This window comes from Gopherus evgoodei, chromosome 4 (assembly GCF_007399415.2).
Source record: "Gopherus evgoodei ecotype Sinaloan lineage chromosome 4, rGopEvg1_v1.p, whole genome shotgun sequence".
Lineage (NCBI taxonomy): Eukaryota > Metazoa > Chordata > Testudines > Testudinidae > Gopherus > Gopherus evgoodei.
In genome coordinates this window covers 155246593-155261931 of record NC_044325.1, presented here as the reverse complement: position 1 = coordinate 155261931, position 15339 = coordinate 155246593, and the positions used below count along the sequence as shown (strand labels likewise).

Genomic DNA, 15339 nt, shown 5'->3' with positions numbered 1-15339 from the left:
AAGTGGGGTTTATAAAACATGACAGAAAACCCCTACACACCTCAGTCTAGACAAGGCCACAGGGGCCAGTTATGGGGCAACTGGCCCATAGCAGAGGCCCTACCCAATACCAAACCCAAACACTACCTGGTTGCCCTGGAGCAAGGGGCGGTGCATAGGACCCCACCTATTATGAAAAGCATCGTGAGATCTCCCACGAAATATTGCAGTAGCATTTCCAAATTGAAATATTTCCATTTTCAACTGAAATATTTCCGTTTTCAGCTGAAGTTATTCAGTATTCAAACTCCACTGGAAAAATCAAACATTGTCCTCTCCCTAAAAGCCCATATTTCAACTACCTCCAATTCCTACATTTTCAACAAAAGTTTTTCTCCCATCGGTAGGTTAGGCCTTTGACTCATATAGGGCTTTATACTTCAAAATTAACCGTTTTAAGAAGTCAAAATAAAAACCACTCGGTTCTCTCTTTATATTAAAGGTTCCATTTATTAATAAACAACCAGATCTCTGTTTAGATCAATAGCTTATTGATTGTTATACCATCCTGATAAGCCAAGAACTATGGCTTATAACCATCTATGGCATGTGCTGCTCATGTCAGTAACATCCTTATAACATGTGCAAATCATTCATTAGCCCTTTGTAATATCAACCATGACCCTAATTTCTCCTCTTAGTTAAGTTTCTCTGTACAGTATGTAGAAACCAACAATTTCTTACACTATTGGTGAGGCTATAAGATCCAGTCCTCCAGCCAACCATAGAGTCAAAGAGGAGAAGAGTGGCTGGACAAGACCTGAAGATGGATCACCATGGAGTTGTAGTGTGACCTATGGAAGAACCCACCAATGGCATCTTGGTCTGTTCAAAGGGATTTCTTTCTTCTGAAGCCGATGAAGGAAGCTCTCACAGTCAATAAGCACATTAATATGACACAATTGTAGAATGACCCTGTTTTGGGTCATCAGTGGGGTTCAAAACATTGGGTCTTCTGGTGATAAAAGTATGATCCTTTACTTCACGAACTAAGCACGTTAACTCCATCCACCAGCAGCTGTAATAGGCTTGTATCCTATTTTGTGGACCAGCCATGAGAGGGGAACAAGGACATACACAATCTCCATCTATACTGTTCAAGAAGAGATTCTCTAGAAGAAAGTCCATGTTCCCCATTAACGAGGTTCGTTAGACCGGCGACCTCACTAACATAATGAGGCATCTTCGTGGATCTCATCTAGGGTGACCAGACAACAAGTGTGAAAAATCGGGACAGGGGGTGGAGGGTAATAGGAGCCTATATAAGAAAAAGACCCAAAAATTGGGATTGTCCCTATAAAATCGGGACATCTGGTCACCCTAATCTCATCCAACCACGTGGCAAATTAGCCGCAGGTTAGCAACGTACCTAAGGACGGGGCGATGGCGGCAAGGTGACCTGGTTCCCATTAGGCCTTGGCAGTGCCCCAACATACATCAAATGGAGCACAAGGGCCTACAGGAGGGCATGGCTTCCCATGGCCCAGACCCTGCCCAAAGCGGGCAACTTCCTGTGAAACCCACTTTGAGGGGCAACTTCCTGTGGAAAGACCTTGTCCTCCAGGAGCAAATTCCTGTGAGCAAGAGTCACCCTTGAGGGGGCAGCTTCCTGTCAGAGAGACTTTTCCTACAGGGCGCGACTTCCTGTGAGCAAGATCTACCTGGGGACGCAACTTCCTGTGGACAAGACCCACCCTACAGGGGGGCAACTTCCTGTCAGAGAGACCTGCATCGGGGGGTGACTTCCTGAAAGTGAGCCCACCTCAGGGGTGCAACTTCCTGTAGGCAAGACCTATGCTAGAGGGGGTGACTTCCTGTCAGAGATGCCCTACCCAATGGGACAAGCTCCTGTGAGTGAGACCTGCCTCGTGACACAACTTCCTGTGAATGAGGCTCACTAGATGGATCAACTTTCTATAAGCCAGACCGTGTCCTAGTGGGGTGACTTCCTGTGAGCAAGACCTGTCTAGTGGCACAGCTTTCTGTGAGCCACAGCTGTCATCAGGCCGGCCCCCTGCATCCATCCCTAGTCCTGCCCTTTCTTGTGGGTCTTCTGGTGCTGGGTGAAGGCAGAGCTCTGGACAAAGCGCCGGCCGCACTGGCCACACTGGTAGGGCCGTTCGCCGGTGTGGATGCGCCGGTGAGCCGCCAGGTTGGAGTTCTGGCTGAATCCCCGGCCGCAGTCAGGGCAGCGGTAAGGCCGCTCGCCGGTGTGGGTGCGGCGATGCTGGGCATAGGTGGAGCGCTGGGAGAAGCACCTCTCGCACTGGGCGCACTGGTACGGCCGCTCGCCGGTGTGAGTGCGCCGGTGGGCAGCCAGGTGAGCCCGGCGGATGAAGCTACGCCCACAGTCCCCACACCGGAAAGGCTTCTCTCCGGTATGGGTGGTCTGGTGGGTGATGAGGTTAGAGGTCTGGCTGAAGGTTTTGCCACACACTGGGCAGCGGTAGCGCTTTTCGCCGGTGTGGACCCGCCGGTGTTTGACCAGGTAGGAGCCGTCGTTGAAGCCTTTGCCGCACTCCTCGCACCGGAAGGGCCGCTCGCCGGTGTGGATGCGCTGGTGCTGGGCCAGCTTGGCGCTTTGTCCAAAGGCTTTGCCGCACTGCCCGCAGGTGTAGGGCCGATGCCCGGCATGGCCCTGCTGGTGCTCGGCCAGCGCCGCCCGCTCCAAGAAGCCCCGCCCGCAGTCGTAGCAGTGGTAGCGGCGTTCTCCGGTGTGGGTGCGCCGGTGGGACGCGAGGTTGGAGTTCTGGCTGAAGCCGCGCCCGCAGTCTGGGCAGACGAACGGCTTCTCGCCCGTGTGGGTGCGCCGGTGGGTGCTCAGGTTGGAGCTCTGGCTGAAGCTTTTGCCACAGTCCGGGCAGATGAAAGGTCTCTCGCCGCGGTGGATGCGCCGGTGCTGGGCCAGCGCTGAGCTCCAGGTGAAGCCTTTGCCACACTCGGGACATTTGTAAGGCTTTTCGCCCGTGTGCGACACCTGGTGCTGGATGAGGTGGGAGCTCTGCCCAAAGCTTTTATCGCACACCGAGCACTTGTACGGTTTCTCCGGGGCCGGTGCAGGGAGGCTGCCATGCTGGGCTGGCTTCCCCTGGGTCCTCACTGAAGAGTCTCCCCGCTGCTGCATGTCCATCCCTTCCCATCCTCCAGAGAACGTCCCCTGCAGATCCGCTTTGGGAACATCCTCTTCAGATCCTCCTGAGGGCATCCCATGCAGATCCACCTGGGGAACGTCCCCTGCAGGTTCTCCTGAGGATACCCCATGCAGATCAATATGGGGAACATCCCCGTCAGATCCTCCAGAGAACATCTCACACAGATCCAGTAGGGGAATGTCTCTTTCAGATCCTCCAGAGACCGTCCTAAGCAGATCCGCTTGGGGAAGGGTTCCTTCAGGTCTTCCAGACAGCGCCCCACCCAGCTCTACTTGGGGGACGTCTGCTATCGGTAAGAGCTGGTGCAGTTCAGCCTTCTCCAGATCTTTTTGTGCTGGATCCCACCCCAGGCTTTCACCATCACCTGCCAGGACAGAGAGAGAGAATCCAGATGGGCTTTCTGAACTGGGGCAGAGAAGGTTGGGGATGCAGCAAAGGGGGTACCCAAAATCCCTGTCCCTGACCAGTCCTACCCCAAAATCCAATCTGAGCACTGGGGTCTGCTCTAGAGCCCTCCCCCTATAGAAGACCACCCCCGGCTGGGGAGACAACCCCCCCACACACACATCTCCAGTTTCTTACCCATTCCCTGCTGGAACTCTGGCTTCTCTTTCAGAGCCCAGCCCAGGGGGCTTGCCGCCCCAGGATACGGGCTCAGAGACAGCACCCCCTGTTGGGCTTCCCCGGTGGCACTCGGCTCTTCTCCCTCCACTTTGAGGCTCACCGCCTCCCAGCGCTGCAGGACGGGCTCCATGGCTCCCGGGGGTCGGCCATAGGCCAACGCCGATCTGAGGACAACCCAAAAGAACCCATCAGCACTGAACCAGAGTACAGAGGGCTCAATCTAACAGGCACTGCAGGGCTGAGTGTCTCTGGGGCAAGAGGCAGAGCCCAGGGCAAGCCCCCTGCTAGCCCAACCTTGGGCTCCACCTCCACCCCTCCACTCTGCCCTCCAATGCCATCTCCGCTACAGTCATGTACAGCGAAGGGCGTCTTAGCGCAGCGTTTCTCAGCGGCAGTCAGAGGCTTTTCTTGCAGGCACAGCTTCCTGGGCGGTGATGGGGGGGAGGCAAAGCAGCAGCCCCTCCCCTGGGGCCTCCAGGAGGGGTTGGGCCCGGCCCTGCCCTGCTTGGGAGCCACAAACACCAGAGGAGCAGACAGTGGTGGGAGGTCCCCGCCTTCCTGGGGCAGTGGGGCTCAGACTTCCAGCTTCCACCTGGGGCTTTGGGCTCACCACCCCAGGTCCCCACAGCCTACCCCGGCCCCTCCACCCCATCACCCCTGGCCCCCACTGCCTCCCTTCCAAGGCTTAATTGGTCCCCGGGGCTGAGTAAATCTGCTGTGAAAGGGGATATTTGGGTTAGGGTTAGGTGACAGCTGTACAGTTTGTTAATAGCACATTTCACTGCCTCCCAGCCAGCTAGAAAGTCTTCTGCTGTGCAAAGGGATATTAACAAACATACAAACTATCCCTTTTCACAGCCCCAGACTTACTAGCTAGCCCAGGGGTCGGCAGCCTTTCAGCAGTGGTGTGCCCAATCGTCATTTCTTCACTCAGATTTAAGGTTTCGTGTGCCAGTCATCCCTTTGAACGTTTTTAGAAGGTCTCTTTCTATACGTCTATAATATAGAACTAAACTATTGTTGTATGTAAAGTAAATAAGGTTTTTCAAATGCTTAAGAAGCTTCATTTAAAATTAAATTAAAATGCAGAGCCCCCCCCCCCCGACCTGGTGGCCAGGACGCGGGCAGTGTGAGTGCCACTGAAAATCCGCTCGCGTGCCGCCTCCCATAGGTTCCCACCCCTGAGCTAGCAGAGGGGAGGGGGCCGGGAGGGAGGGGGCCAACAACCCACAACCCAAAAGCAAAAGAAACAACCGAAAGACAGAAACGCAGATCCGGCCCTTTGCACGTTATTCTGTTACGGGGAGGGTTGCTCAAAGTGTCGTTATACCGGCCACCAAAACGATGCGTAGCGGGAACCCCTCTCCTAGTGCATTCCCCACCCCAGGAAAACCCCACACTGCAGCCAACGGGCTCAGATGCACCCCCCACACACACCTCCCCGTGCACCCCAGAGCTGGCTGGGCTGGGGGGGACCCTGCACCACCCCCTTCCCTGTGCGCCCCCGGCGCGGGGACCCTGCTGGGTTCAGTTCCCTCCCTGGATCCCAGGAGGCCCCGACTCACCAGCGCGGGGGGGTGGCGATTTCCCCCACCCCAGGGGAGCCCGGTCCGGCCCCTGGGGCCCAGGGAGCCCCCCGCCGAGCCCAGGGGCTGGGGCGATCAGCTGGGAACAGGAAGGTCCCTTTGCTCTCCCGTCCCCTCTTCCTTCCTGGCTGGGAGCCCCGGAGGTGGAGCCGTCTCGTTGGAGCGCACTCGCCGCGGCCCGCCAGGTGGTGGCAGCAGTGGGATATGTCGGGCCATAAGAGGCCCTGGGTCCCACTCCCTGCCCCCCTGAGCCAGCCAGCCCCCTGGGGCAGGATCGGACCCAGCGCCCCCTAGCGGGGAAGGGCCCCTTGTCCCATTCCCCACCCCTCTGAGCCAGCCAGTCCCCTGCCCCAAGATATGGCTCTGAGCAGGGTCACCAGCAAAGCGATGTGTGGCCAGGAAATAGTCCCAACGGTCTCGGGGCAGGGGAGGCAGAATTTATTTTTTGTATGAGGTGTATTACTGCAGTGTCTGGAGACCCCAGCTGAGATCGGCCCTCTGGCATGCCAGGTGCTTCCCAGAACGCAGCTGAGAGCAGGGTCGTTCCGGGTGCAGACTGATAGCGGGCCTCCCCTCACACTCGTGCCAGATGCTGCACAGACCACACCTGTGATCAGGGCCCCTTTGTGCCAGGTGCTGCACAGATACACAGGGAGAGACAGGCCCCGTTTTTCAGATGGGGAAACTGAGGCCCAAAGGAAAGCAATGACATACCTGAAGTCACACAGGGCATCTCTGGAAGAGCTGGGACTAGAACCCACAAGTTCTGGCTCCCAGCCCCCACTTCTCTAACCCACTTGACCCCACTCCCAGAGCCGGGGAGAGAACCCAGGAGTCCTGCCTCCCCCCCCCCGCTCTAACCACTAGTCCCCACTCCCCTCCCAGAGCCGGAGATAGAACCTAGGAGTCCTAGCTCCCATGTCCCCCCTTGGGTCTGAGGCATCCCCAATCCTGGAACTACTAAGGCCATGAATACACCAAAGGCCTTGCAGTGGCACAGCTGTACCAACGCAGCTGCATGGGTGTGAGATCACTCGTGTAGCCGCTCTCTGCCGACGGAAGCAAACTCTCCTGCCAACAGAGCACTGGGCACGCTACTCCTGATACCAGCAAAACTTATGTCTCTGGGGATGTTTTTTGCACACTCCTGAGTGCTATAAGTTTTGCCGACATAAGTGGTAGCGTAGTCACCGCACAATTGTCTTTCTAAGAAGTTCCACTTTCCCCACTGAAACTGGACTGTGCCTCTGCAGATGACGCCCCTGAGGCTGTTACCAGAAAGGAGGCTGGTAGCCACCCCACTCTTGAACTGGCCACACCCTTTCCAGGATGAAAGAGTCTGGCGGCCTGTATTTGTAAAGCTCCCACACTTCCATTCTCCTCATCAGGATCTTGGGCAGTAGAAGAGCCCTGAAGTCAAGGAGATGCCTTTTGATAGTCCCAAGGCATTTCCTTTTGGATCCGGCCAAGTTCAGCACTGACCAGAGACCAAACTGGCAACTCAAGACAGAAAATGGGCGACTAGGGAAAGAGATTTATTGTGTAGACAGAGACGCCAACAGACATACTTGGCAGCTCTAATATTTTCGGTGCTGTGTTGCTTCTCAGTTGGAACAGGAAAGGGTAACCAGAGACCAGCGTAGGGAGCCCACTGGAGTGGCAGCAAAGAGGCAGAGGAACATAGAATCCGGCCTGGTGTGATTTCAGAAGTTCCTTGGTCAGGATAATTAATAGCTCTACATTAAATTCCCCTCCCTTTGGTCCCATCTCCGCAGACTCTGACTCCACTGATCTATATCTCCAGCTGGTGTCAACAGGCATGGATCTGTTTACTTCATTCCCACCAGCTGGCGATCTGGTCTATTGACCCCGATGGAGCTATGTCCAGCTGATACCAGCTGGAGATCTGGTCCATTGATCCCGACGAAGCTACGTCCAATTGACACCAGCTGGAGATCTGGTCCATTGACCCCGACGGAGCTATGTCCAATTGACACCAGCTGGAGATCTGGTCCATTGACCCCGATGGAGCTATGGCCGAATGATACCAGCTAGGGGCCTCACCCATTTGTGTGTGTCTCTCTCTCACACACACCAAGGAAAAATCCTCCCTCCAATGCCTCAACATCCCTCAGAACTGTTCTCCTTCTCCTCCAGCTCCCATGCCGCAGCTCCCTAGCCTTTAGCTAGCACTTTCCATCTGTAGAGCTTAAAGCAGTCTACAAAAGTTGCTCAGGGTGATTAGCCCAATTTTTACAGAGAGAGACACTGAGGCACAGCGAGGGGCAGAGCCAGGAACAGAACCGAGGCATCCTGAGGCCCAGCGCTCTATCCACTTGGCCACCCTGCCTCTTGGCTGGTGCGTATGGGCCACAGAGCCGCTGGTGGCGACAGAGCCAAGCCCAGCGCCACTGAAAGGGAATCTGGATTACCCATCTCCGCCATCCCCATCAACAATCAAAAACCTCAGGAATGTTCCCCAGATCCCCAAAGGAGGTTTTGACAAACTAGGTCTGTTTCTGAGTGGGGATTTCCCCATCCCAATCCTTGGTGGAGTTAGTGTAACTGATTATCTGGGTCCTGCTGCCCCAGGTATGGCTCAGGACCCCAATGTGCAGGCTGCTGTACAAACAGAACCAAAAAAGTCTCTTCCCCAAAAGGATCTGAGCCAATTATCAGATGTCCACTGTCCGTCTCCTGTTCCACCAGGTGTTGTGGGTATCAAAGGTAGCCATTTGTCTCCGGTTCAGCTGTAACCCACGGGTCCATATGTGTCCCATTCTCACGCCACGTATGAGGCTGTTACAACACCTCTTACAGACTCCAGTCTTCAGTTTAGGCTGGAGAAGTTCATTTTCCGAGTCCATGGGACTGCCCGAGATGGCGGACAACTTTGTTTTGTTCTGAAACAACGCTGCTGTCGCAAGCTGAGGAACGTTCATGTTTTGGCTTGAAAACGACGCTGCTTTCAAGCCCAAACCAACCGTTTTGTAAAGAAGTTTGGTAAAATATTGGGGCACCTCCGATTTGGGGTGTTTCTCCTCATCTTTTATTGCAAAATGTCAATGTCATTTTCATTCGAAAAGCAATCATTTTTCAAAACTGTTTAGCAAAATATTCTGGGGGGAAATTCTGATTTGGGGGAGCTTTTCCTCAGTTTTCCCCCCAAAAATGTCAACACTATTTTCATTCTCCAACCAACAATTTCTCTCTCTTTTTTAAAGGTATTGCAAAACTGTTTTTGTTAGAAAAAATGCAATTTGAGTGTTTTTCTATTTCTGTTTTTTTGCCACTGATTGCAACAAATGAATGATGTTCAGGTATCTTTCCCCCTCTCCAGTTCTTCATTACATTCAAAAATTCAACATTGTTCTCTTTCCAAAGCCATTTCATTTTCTTTAAAATTTTTCCCAAACCTTTTTACTTTGTTTGTTTGTTTTTCATATTTTGGGGTTTTCCTCATTGTCTCATTCCAGAGTTTCAAAGTTCTTCTAATTCCAACACGGCACCATGGCTTTTGTCTTTTAAATCTTTTACAAAACTTTTGGCAGGAAAAAATTTGATTTTTGGGGGGATTTTCCTCTTTTTTTTTAAATTCCAAAACTTCATCGTTTTCCTTTCCCAAGCAAAATTTTTATGGATTATTTATGTGCAAATTCTTTAAATGTTGAGGGTTTTTTTGTATTTTTCCTCATCTTTTTCATTTAAAAATTTCAATTATTTTCAACCCAAACAATATTTTTTTCTTGTAACTGTTTTACAAAACCTTTTTGTGCATTCTTTCCTTGCACTTTTTCAATTCTTTCCCCCCCCTTCTCATTTCCTTTTCCCCACTCTAACTTTTCTAAACTTCCACTCACTTTGGGAAAACAACAGTGCCATCAAAACAGGAAAAATGAAATTCTTTGATTCTGCCAGTCTATAATTTCCCGAAACGCAGTGCTTTGTCTGTATGGGAAAGTGGTCCTAGTTACACCAGTATAATTATCCAGAATAACTCCCGAGAAGGCACTCTTATCCCAGTATAGGAGTAGACTTTTCCATTTCACTTAAATTTCTTCCCAAATGCCATGAACTAAACCCAAATCAGTTCTCTTATACCCGAATAGAAAGAGTTAGCACCTGGATCTAAGGCAGTGGTTTTCAACTTTTTTTCTGGTGGACCACTTGAAGAAAATAGTTCGTGCCGGCGACCCAATAGAGCTGGCAATGAGGGGTTTGGGGTGTGGGAGGGGCTCAGGGCTGGGGCAGAGAGTTGGGGTGCAGGGGTGAGGGCTACGGGATTGTCATAAACAGATAGCTAAGGGTTAATGTCTCTTTCACCTGAAGCACCTGACCAGAGGACCAATCAGGAAACCGGATTTTTTCAACTTTGGGTGGAGGGAATTTTGTGTCCGAGGTCTTTGTTTTCTGGCTGCCTGCTTTCTCTGAGCTTTGGAGAAGTAGTTTCTACTTTCTAGTCTTCTGTTTCTAAGTGTAAGGACAAAGAGATCAGATAGTAAGTTATATGGTTTATTTTCTTTGGTATTTGCATGAATATAAGTGCTGGAGTGCTTTGATTTGTATTCTTGTTGAATAAGGCTGTTTATTCAATATTCTTTTAAGAAATTGACCCTGTATTCATCATCTTAATACAGAGAGACCATTTGTAATTTTTCTTTCTTTTTTATATAAAGCTTTCTTTTAAGACCTGTTGGAGTTTTTCTTTACTTCAGGGAAATTGAGTCTGTACTCACCAGGGAATTGGTGGGAGGAAGAAATCAGGGGAGATCGGTGTGTATTGAATTGGCTAGCCTGATTTTGCATTCCCTCTGGGGGAATAGGAAAGTCCTTTTGGTTTCCAGGACCGGGAACGGAGAGGGGGAGTCACTCTGTTTGGATTCACAGAGCTTGTGTCTGTGTATCTCTCCAGGAGCACCTGGAGGGGGGGGGAAAGGGAAAAAGGATTATTTCCCTTTGTTGTGAGACTCAAGGGATTTGGGTCTTGGGGTCCCCAGGGAAGGTTTTTCAGGGGGACCAGAGTGCCCCAAAACACTCTAATTTTTTGGGTGGTGGCAGCAAGTACCAGGTCTAAGCTGGTAACTAAGCTTGGAGGCTTTCATGCTAACCCCCATATTTTGGACGCTAAGGTCCAAATCTGGGACTAAGGTTATAACAGGGATGGAGCCGGGAATGGGGGGTTCAAGGTGTGGGAGGGGGATCTGGTCTGGGACAGAGGGTTGGGGTGCAGGATGGGGTCAGAGCTCTGGGCTAGGGGTGCAGGCTCTGGGATGGGGCCTAGAATGAGGGGTTTGGGGTGCACAAGGGGGCTCCAGGTTTGGGGGGGCTCAGGGCTGGAGCACAGGGGCATGGGGTTACCTCAGACAGCTCCCAGTCAGTGGCACAGCAGGGATGCTCAGGCAGGCTCCTAGCAGGTCCGGCTCCTAGACAGAGGCACACAAGTGGCTCCGCGTGGCTCTGGCCTGCAAGCACTGCCCCTCCAGCTCCCATTGGCTGGGAACTAGCCAATGGGAGTACAGAGCTGGTGCTTGGAGCAGGGGCAGCAAGCGGAGCCCCGTGGGCCCCTTGCCTAGGAGCCGGACCTGCTGCTGGCCACTTGCGCGGCGCAGCGCGGTGTCAGAAAAGTTAGGGACTAGCCTGCCTTAGGCTGGCAGCACGGCCCACAGAACTTTTAATGGGCCAGTCGGCAGTGCTGACCAGAGCCGCCGTGACCCACTGCCTTCCATTCCGTGACCCAGTACTGGGTCCAGAGCCGGCTTTAGACCCATTCCCCGGAATCAGGCCCCGCGCCTTAGCAGCCTTTTCAATTTTTTAATTTTTTTACTCACCTGGCGGCAGTCCGGGTCTTTGGCGGCACTTTGGCAATGGGGGGGGGCAGGGTCCTTCCCTCACTCTGGGTCTTCTGCGGCATTTTGGTGGCAGGGGGTCTGCGCAAGACCTGGAGTGAGGGAAGGACGCCCCTGCTGCCAAAGACCTGGCCCGCTGCCGGGTGTTGGAATCGGGACTCCCAGTTCCTAAAGTCGGCCCTGACTGGGCCATGACCCGCAGTTTGAAAACCACTGATCTAAGATGCTACACTGGAATTTAAGTCTGTATCTAGAGTTTTCTGAAAAGTTTTGACTGAAAACTTTTTGTGTGTGAAAACTGAAGATTTGCATCGGTTTCACCAAGTTGTTTTGGGGGAGGGAAAAAAAACCTGCCAAAAATTCCAAAAAACCCCAATTGATTTTTTGATTCAAAATGACTTTTCAATTCTAAATTTTCTCTCCTTTTATTATTTTTTTTAAGTGAAACAACATTATATAATGCCCTAAATGTTTCATCTTGGGTCAAACAAAACATGTTGTTCGACCCAAAATGATTCTCTTTTCCGGCGTTTTGAGTCACTGAAAAGTTGGGGGGGGGAATTAATTTTCTGGTCACAGCAAAACGATTTTAAAAAATTTTTTGGAATTGGCAGGGAAACGAAAAAAAGTCCATCCTTCCCGCAAATGTAGACTAATGTCTAGACTGTGTCTAGACTCTAGAGTGACACATTTAGTTTGATTTTAACCAAGTGGAGAAAGGACAGACTAACACAATCGGTTTAATACATGCAAACATACAATTGATTTATCTTGACTGGGATCCATCGATTCACGAAAACCATGAAGGCACCGCTGGGATCATTCTGTCTGTCCTCCTGTGAAACACGGGCCAGAGAATGTCCCCAAAATAACTCCCAAGGCAGAGCTTTTAGAAAAATACCCAACTGTGATTTAAGCATGGCCAGCGATGGAGAATCCCCCACGACCCTCGGTAGGTTGCTCCAATGGTTAATTCCTCTCAACTTATTTCCAGTCAATGTGTCAAGCTTCAACTTCCAGCCGTCGGATCCGGTTAGATCTTTGCCAGACGAGCCTGTTATCAAATCTGTGTTCCCCATGTCGGTGCTTCAGCGCTTGAGAAGGTGCTAATCAGCTGGGACTTAGATCCTACCCTTAAATCAGACTCAAACGGTCTCTGTAATGTTTTCCAGTGTCCGGGGCAGGGCCCGGGTGGGAAGGGACATCTTAGGGGCGGGGCTTGTGAGGTATAAGGTGGAGCAGTGGGCGTGGCGAGGGGGGATTGGGAGGAGGGGCCTGTCAGGAGGCGGGGACTAAGAGGGAGGGGCAGAACAGTGGGCGTGTCAGTGGGCGAGGACTGGTAAAGAGGGGGCTATCGGGGCAGGGTCTGGGAGGGAAGGGCTAGAGCAGGGGGCCTGTTGGGGCCAGGGTCTAGGAGGAGGAGGTCAGGTGTGGGACCTGGGAGGGAAGGGGCATCAGGGGGTGGGGCCTAGGCAGGAGGGCGCATTTCAGAGCATTTTAGGGGGCGAGACCTGGGCAGGAGTGGCTGTCAAGGGTGGAGCCTGGTGAGGGTGTCTCGGGGGCAGGGCCTAAGTGGGCAGAGCATCTCGGGGGGGGTAGGGCCTGAGAGGAAGGGGCTACTGAGGGGGCGGGGCCTGGGTAAGAGGGCGGGGCCTGGGTGCCAGCAGCAGTGCTGACCTACAGCAGGGTGTGCGCACAGGCGCCCCCAAGCCCGGGCTGGCGAGCAGGGGAGCAGCGGGCTCAGGGGGGGAGCTGAACCAGGCCCCGGTCCCCAGGGCCCTCCTGCGTGCCATGGGGCAGCCCGGCGGGGGCGGCGTGCAGCCGGCAGTGGGACACCAGGTGGGCGTTCTGGATGAAGCTCCGCTGGCACTGCCCGCATTTGAATGGCTTCTCCCCGGAGTGCACCAGCCGGTGCTGCGCCAGGTGGGAGCTGCGGGCAAAGGCGCGGCCGCACTCGGGGCAGACGTGGGGCTTCTCCCCGGAGTGCACCTGCCGGTGCTGGTTGAGGGTGGAGCTCCAGCTGAAGGTCTTGCCGCACTCCCCGCACTGGTACGGCTTGGCACCCGTGTGGATCCGCTGGTGCTGCTTGAGGGCCGTGTTCCAGCTGAAGGCCTTGCCGCAGTCCCCACAGCGGTAGGGCCGCTCGCCGGTGTGGGTGCGCTGGTGCTTGAAGAGGGTGGAGGTGTGGTTGAAGCCTCGGCCGCACTCCTTGCACCGGTAGGGCCGCTCCCCGGTGTGGACGCGCTGGTGGTTGGCCAGGTGGGAGCTCTCCCCGAAGCTCTTCCCGCACGCCTCGCACATGTAGGGCCGCTCGCCGGTGTGGGTGCGCTGGTGCTTCTTCAGGGTGGAGCTGAGGCTGAAGGCTTTGCCGCATTGGTGGCAGTGGTAGGGCCGTTCGCCGGTGTGGATGCGCCGGTGCTGGGCCAGGGTGGAGCTCTCGGTGAAGCACTTCCCGCACTGGGAGCAGGGGTAGGGGCGCTCGCCTGTGTGGGTGCGGCGGTGCTGGGTCAGGGCCGAGCTCTGGGTGAAGCTTTTCCCGCACTGGGCACACTTGTAGGGCCGCTCGCCCGTGTGGGTGCGAAGGTGCTTCACCAGGTCCGAGTTCTGCAGGAAGCCCTTCCCGCACTCGCCACAGATGGTGGGCCGCTCCCCACGTCGGGGGGTCCTGGACAGCCCCAGCTGGCCCCCTACTCCTGCCCCTGGACAGGCTTCTCTGGGCCGCGGGGTGGAGGACGGCCTGTGTGGATCCCCTCTCAAGGGATGCTGGGATATGTCCTCTTTGGATCGCCCTGAAAACGGCCCGCGCAGATCCGCTCCTAAAGGATTCTGGGATACATCCTCTTGCAATCTCCAGAGGAATGTCCCACACAGATACACTCTCTGCTGGGGATTCTCACTCCCCGTCCCGGCACCTGCTAGAGGAAGAAAGAGAGTCCAGCTGGGGCTCGTTCCCTGTGCCACGGACAGAGGTGGAAGCAAAAGGGTTAGTGACTGAGTAGAAAACCCAATGGACAGGAACCAAGCTCCCGAACCTCCCTCCGAGGGGAGCAGAGGGGCTGGTTCTGCCCCAATGACCCAGCTGAGCCCTCAAGGGCTGTGGGAGCGAAGGGCTCCTGTCGTGGGGCAGGGCACCCGCTGGGGGCGACACTCAGCGAGACAGGACAAACCTTCCCCTTCACACCTGGATGGTCGCCGAGCTCCTCACCTGGGATCTCCCGCCCCTCAGAGCCCTGGAGATCCGGGACGCACGGCGCCTCCCCTCGCTCCATCCGGGAGATCACGGCCGGTTTGGGGACCAGGAATCCTGCCAGCCGGGGGAGAAGATCAAGTGAGACTCCAGACCAGACCGGAGGGACTAGGAAAGCAGAGATCGGAATTCAGCTCCCAGAGGGGCCTGAGTTGCCTCTGCTGGGGGATGTGTTAATGGAAAGGGACAAGGATATTAGAGAGAGCACGAAAGAGAGAGAGAGGTATGGGGATAGATAGACAGATATGGGTGTAGACAGATAGATCATTCCATTGGTGAAATACTTAGTATAGGGTAAAACGATAGAGTGATAGGGGTTGTCTGGAAGCCAGGACTCCTGGGTTCTATCCCCAGCTGTGGGAGGGGAGTGGTGTCTAATGGTTAGAGCCAGGGACTGTCGTTCCCAGCTCCTGTTGTCGAGGGAAGCAGACCCTCACCCAAGAAGCTGACATTGATGTAGTTCTCCAGCATGACATCCCTGTAGAGCCGCCTCTGCCCTTCATCCAGGAGATGCCACTCCTCCTCGGTGAAATACACGGCCACTTCTTCAAACCTTACTGGTGCCTGCAACCACAAGGGACCCCACTGGGCGCCACGGCCACACCCCTGCTCTCTGAGGGGTGGAGCTGGCCAGTGTTCAAGTGCATTCTGGAACTATCTGGGCAGACACCTTCATGTGGCCCAGAGTTGTGTGCACCAGTGCATTGTGGGAATATCCCAGCAGGGGCCCCCTAGGCTGCCCAGGCCCACGTGCCCCAGTGCACTGTGGGACTATCCCAGAAGCCTCACTTCGTAGCAAGACTTACATCCATCTAGCCTGGTATCTCACTCTTCCGTGCTGCCCT

At 54.1% G+C, this 15339-nt stretch overlaps 1 protein-coding gene across 1 annotated transcript in view; it reads right to left on the bottom strand.

Annotated features, from left to right (window-relative positions):
* LOC115651329 (zinc finger protein 629-like) overlaps positions 1 to 15339 on the bottom strand; it is a 30967-nt gene that overhangs the window by 13751 nt on the left and 1877 nt on the right. The window contains exons 4-9 of the mRNA XM_030562260.1: positions 14932 to 15058; positions 14453 to 14602; positions 12995 to 14162; positions 3774 to 3979; positions 2069 to 3555; positions 1134 to 1237 (exon numbers count right to left, since the gene is read on the bottom strand). Coding sequence (XP_030418120.1) covers positions 1134 to 1237; positions 2069 to 3555; positions 3774 to 3979; positions 12995 to 14162; positions 14453 to 14602; positions 14932 to 15058 — 3242 coding nt within the window. The remainder of the gene's footprint in view (positions 1 to 1133; positions 1238 to 2068; positions 3556 to 3773; positions 3980 to 12994; positions 14163 to 14452; positions 14603 to 14931; positions 15059 to 15339) is intronic.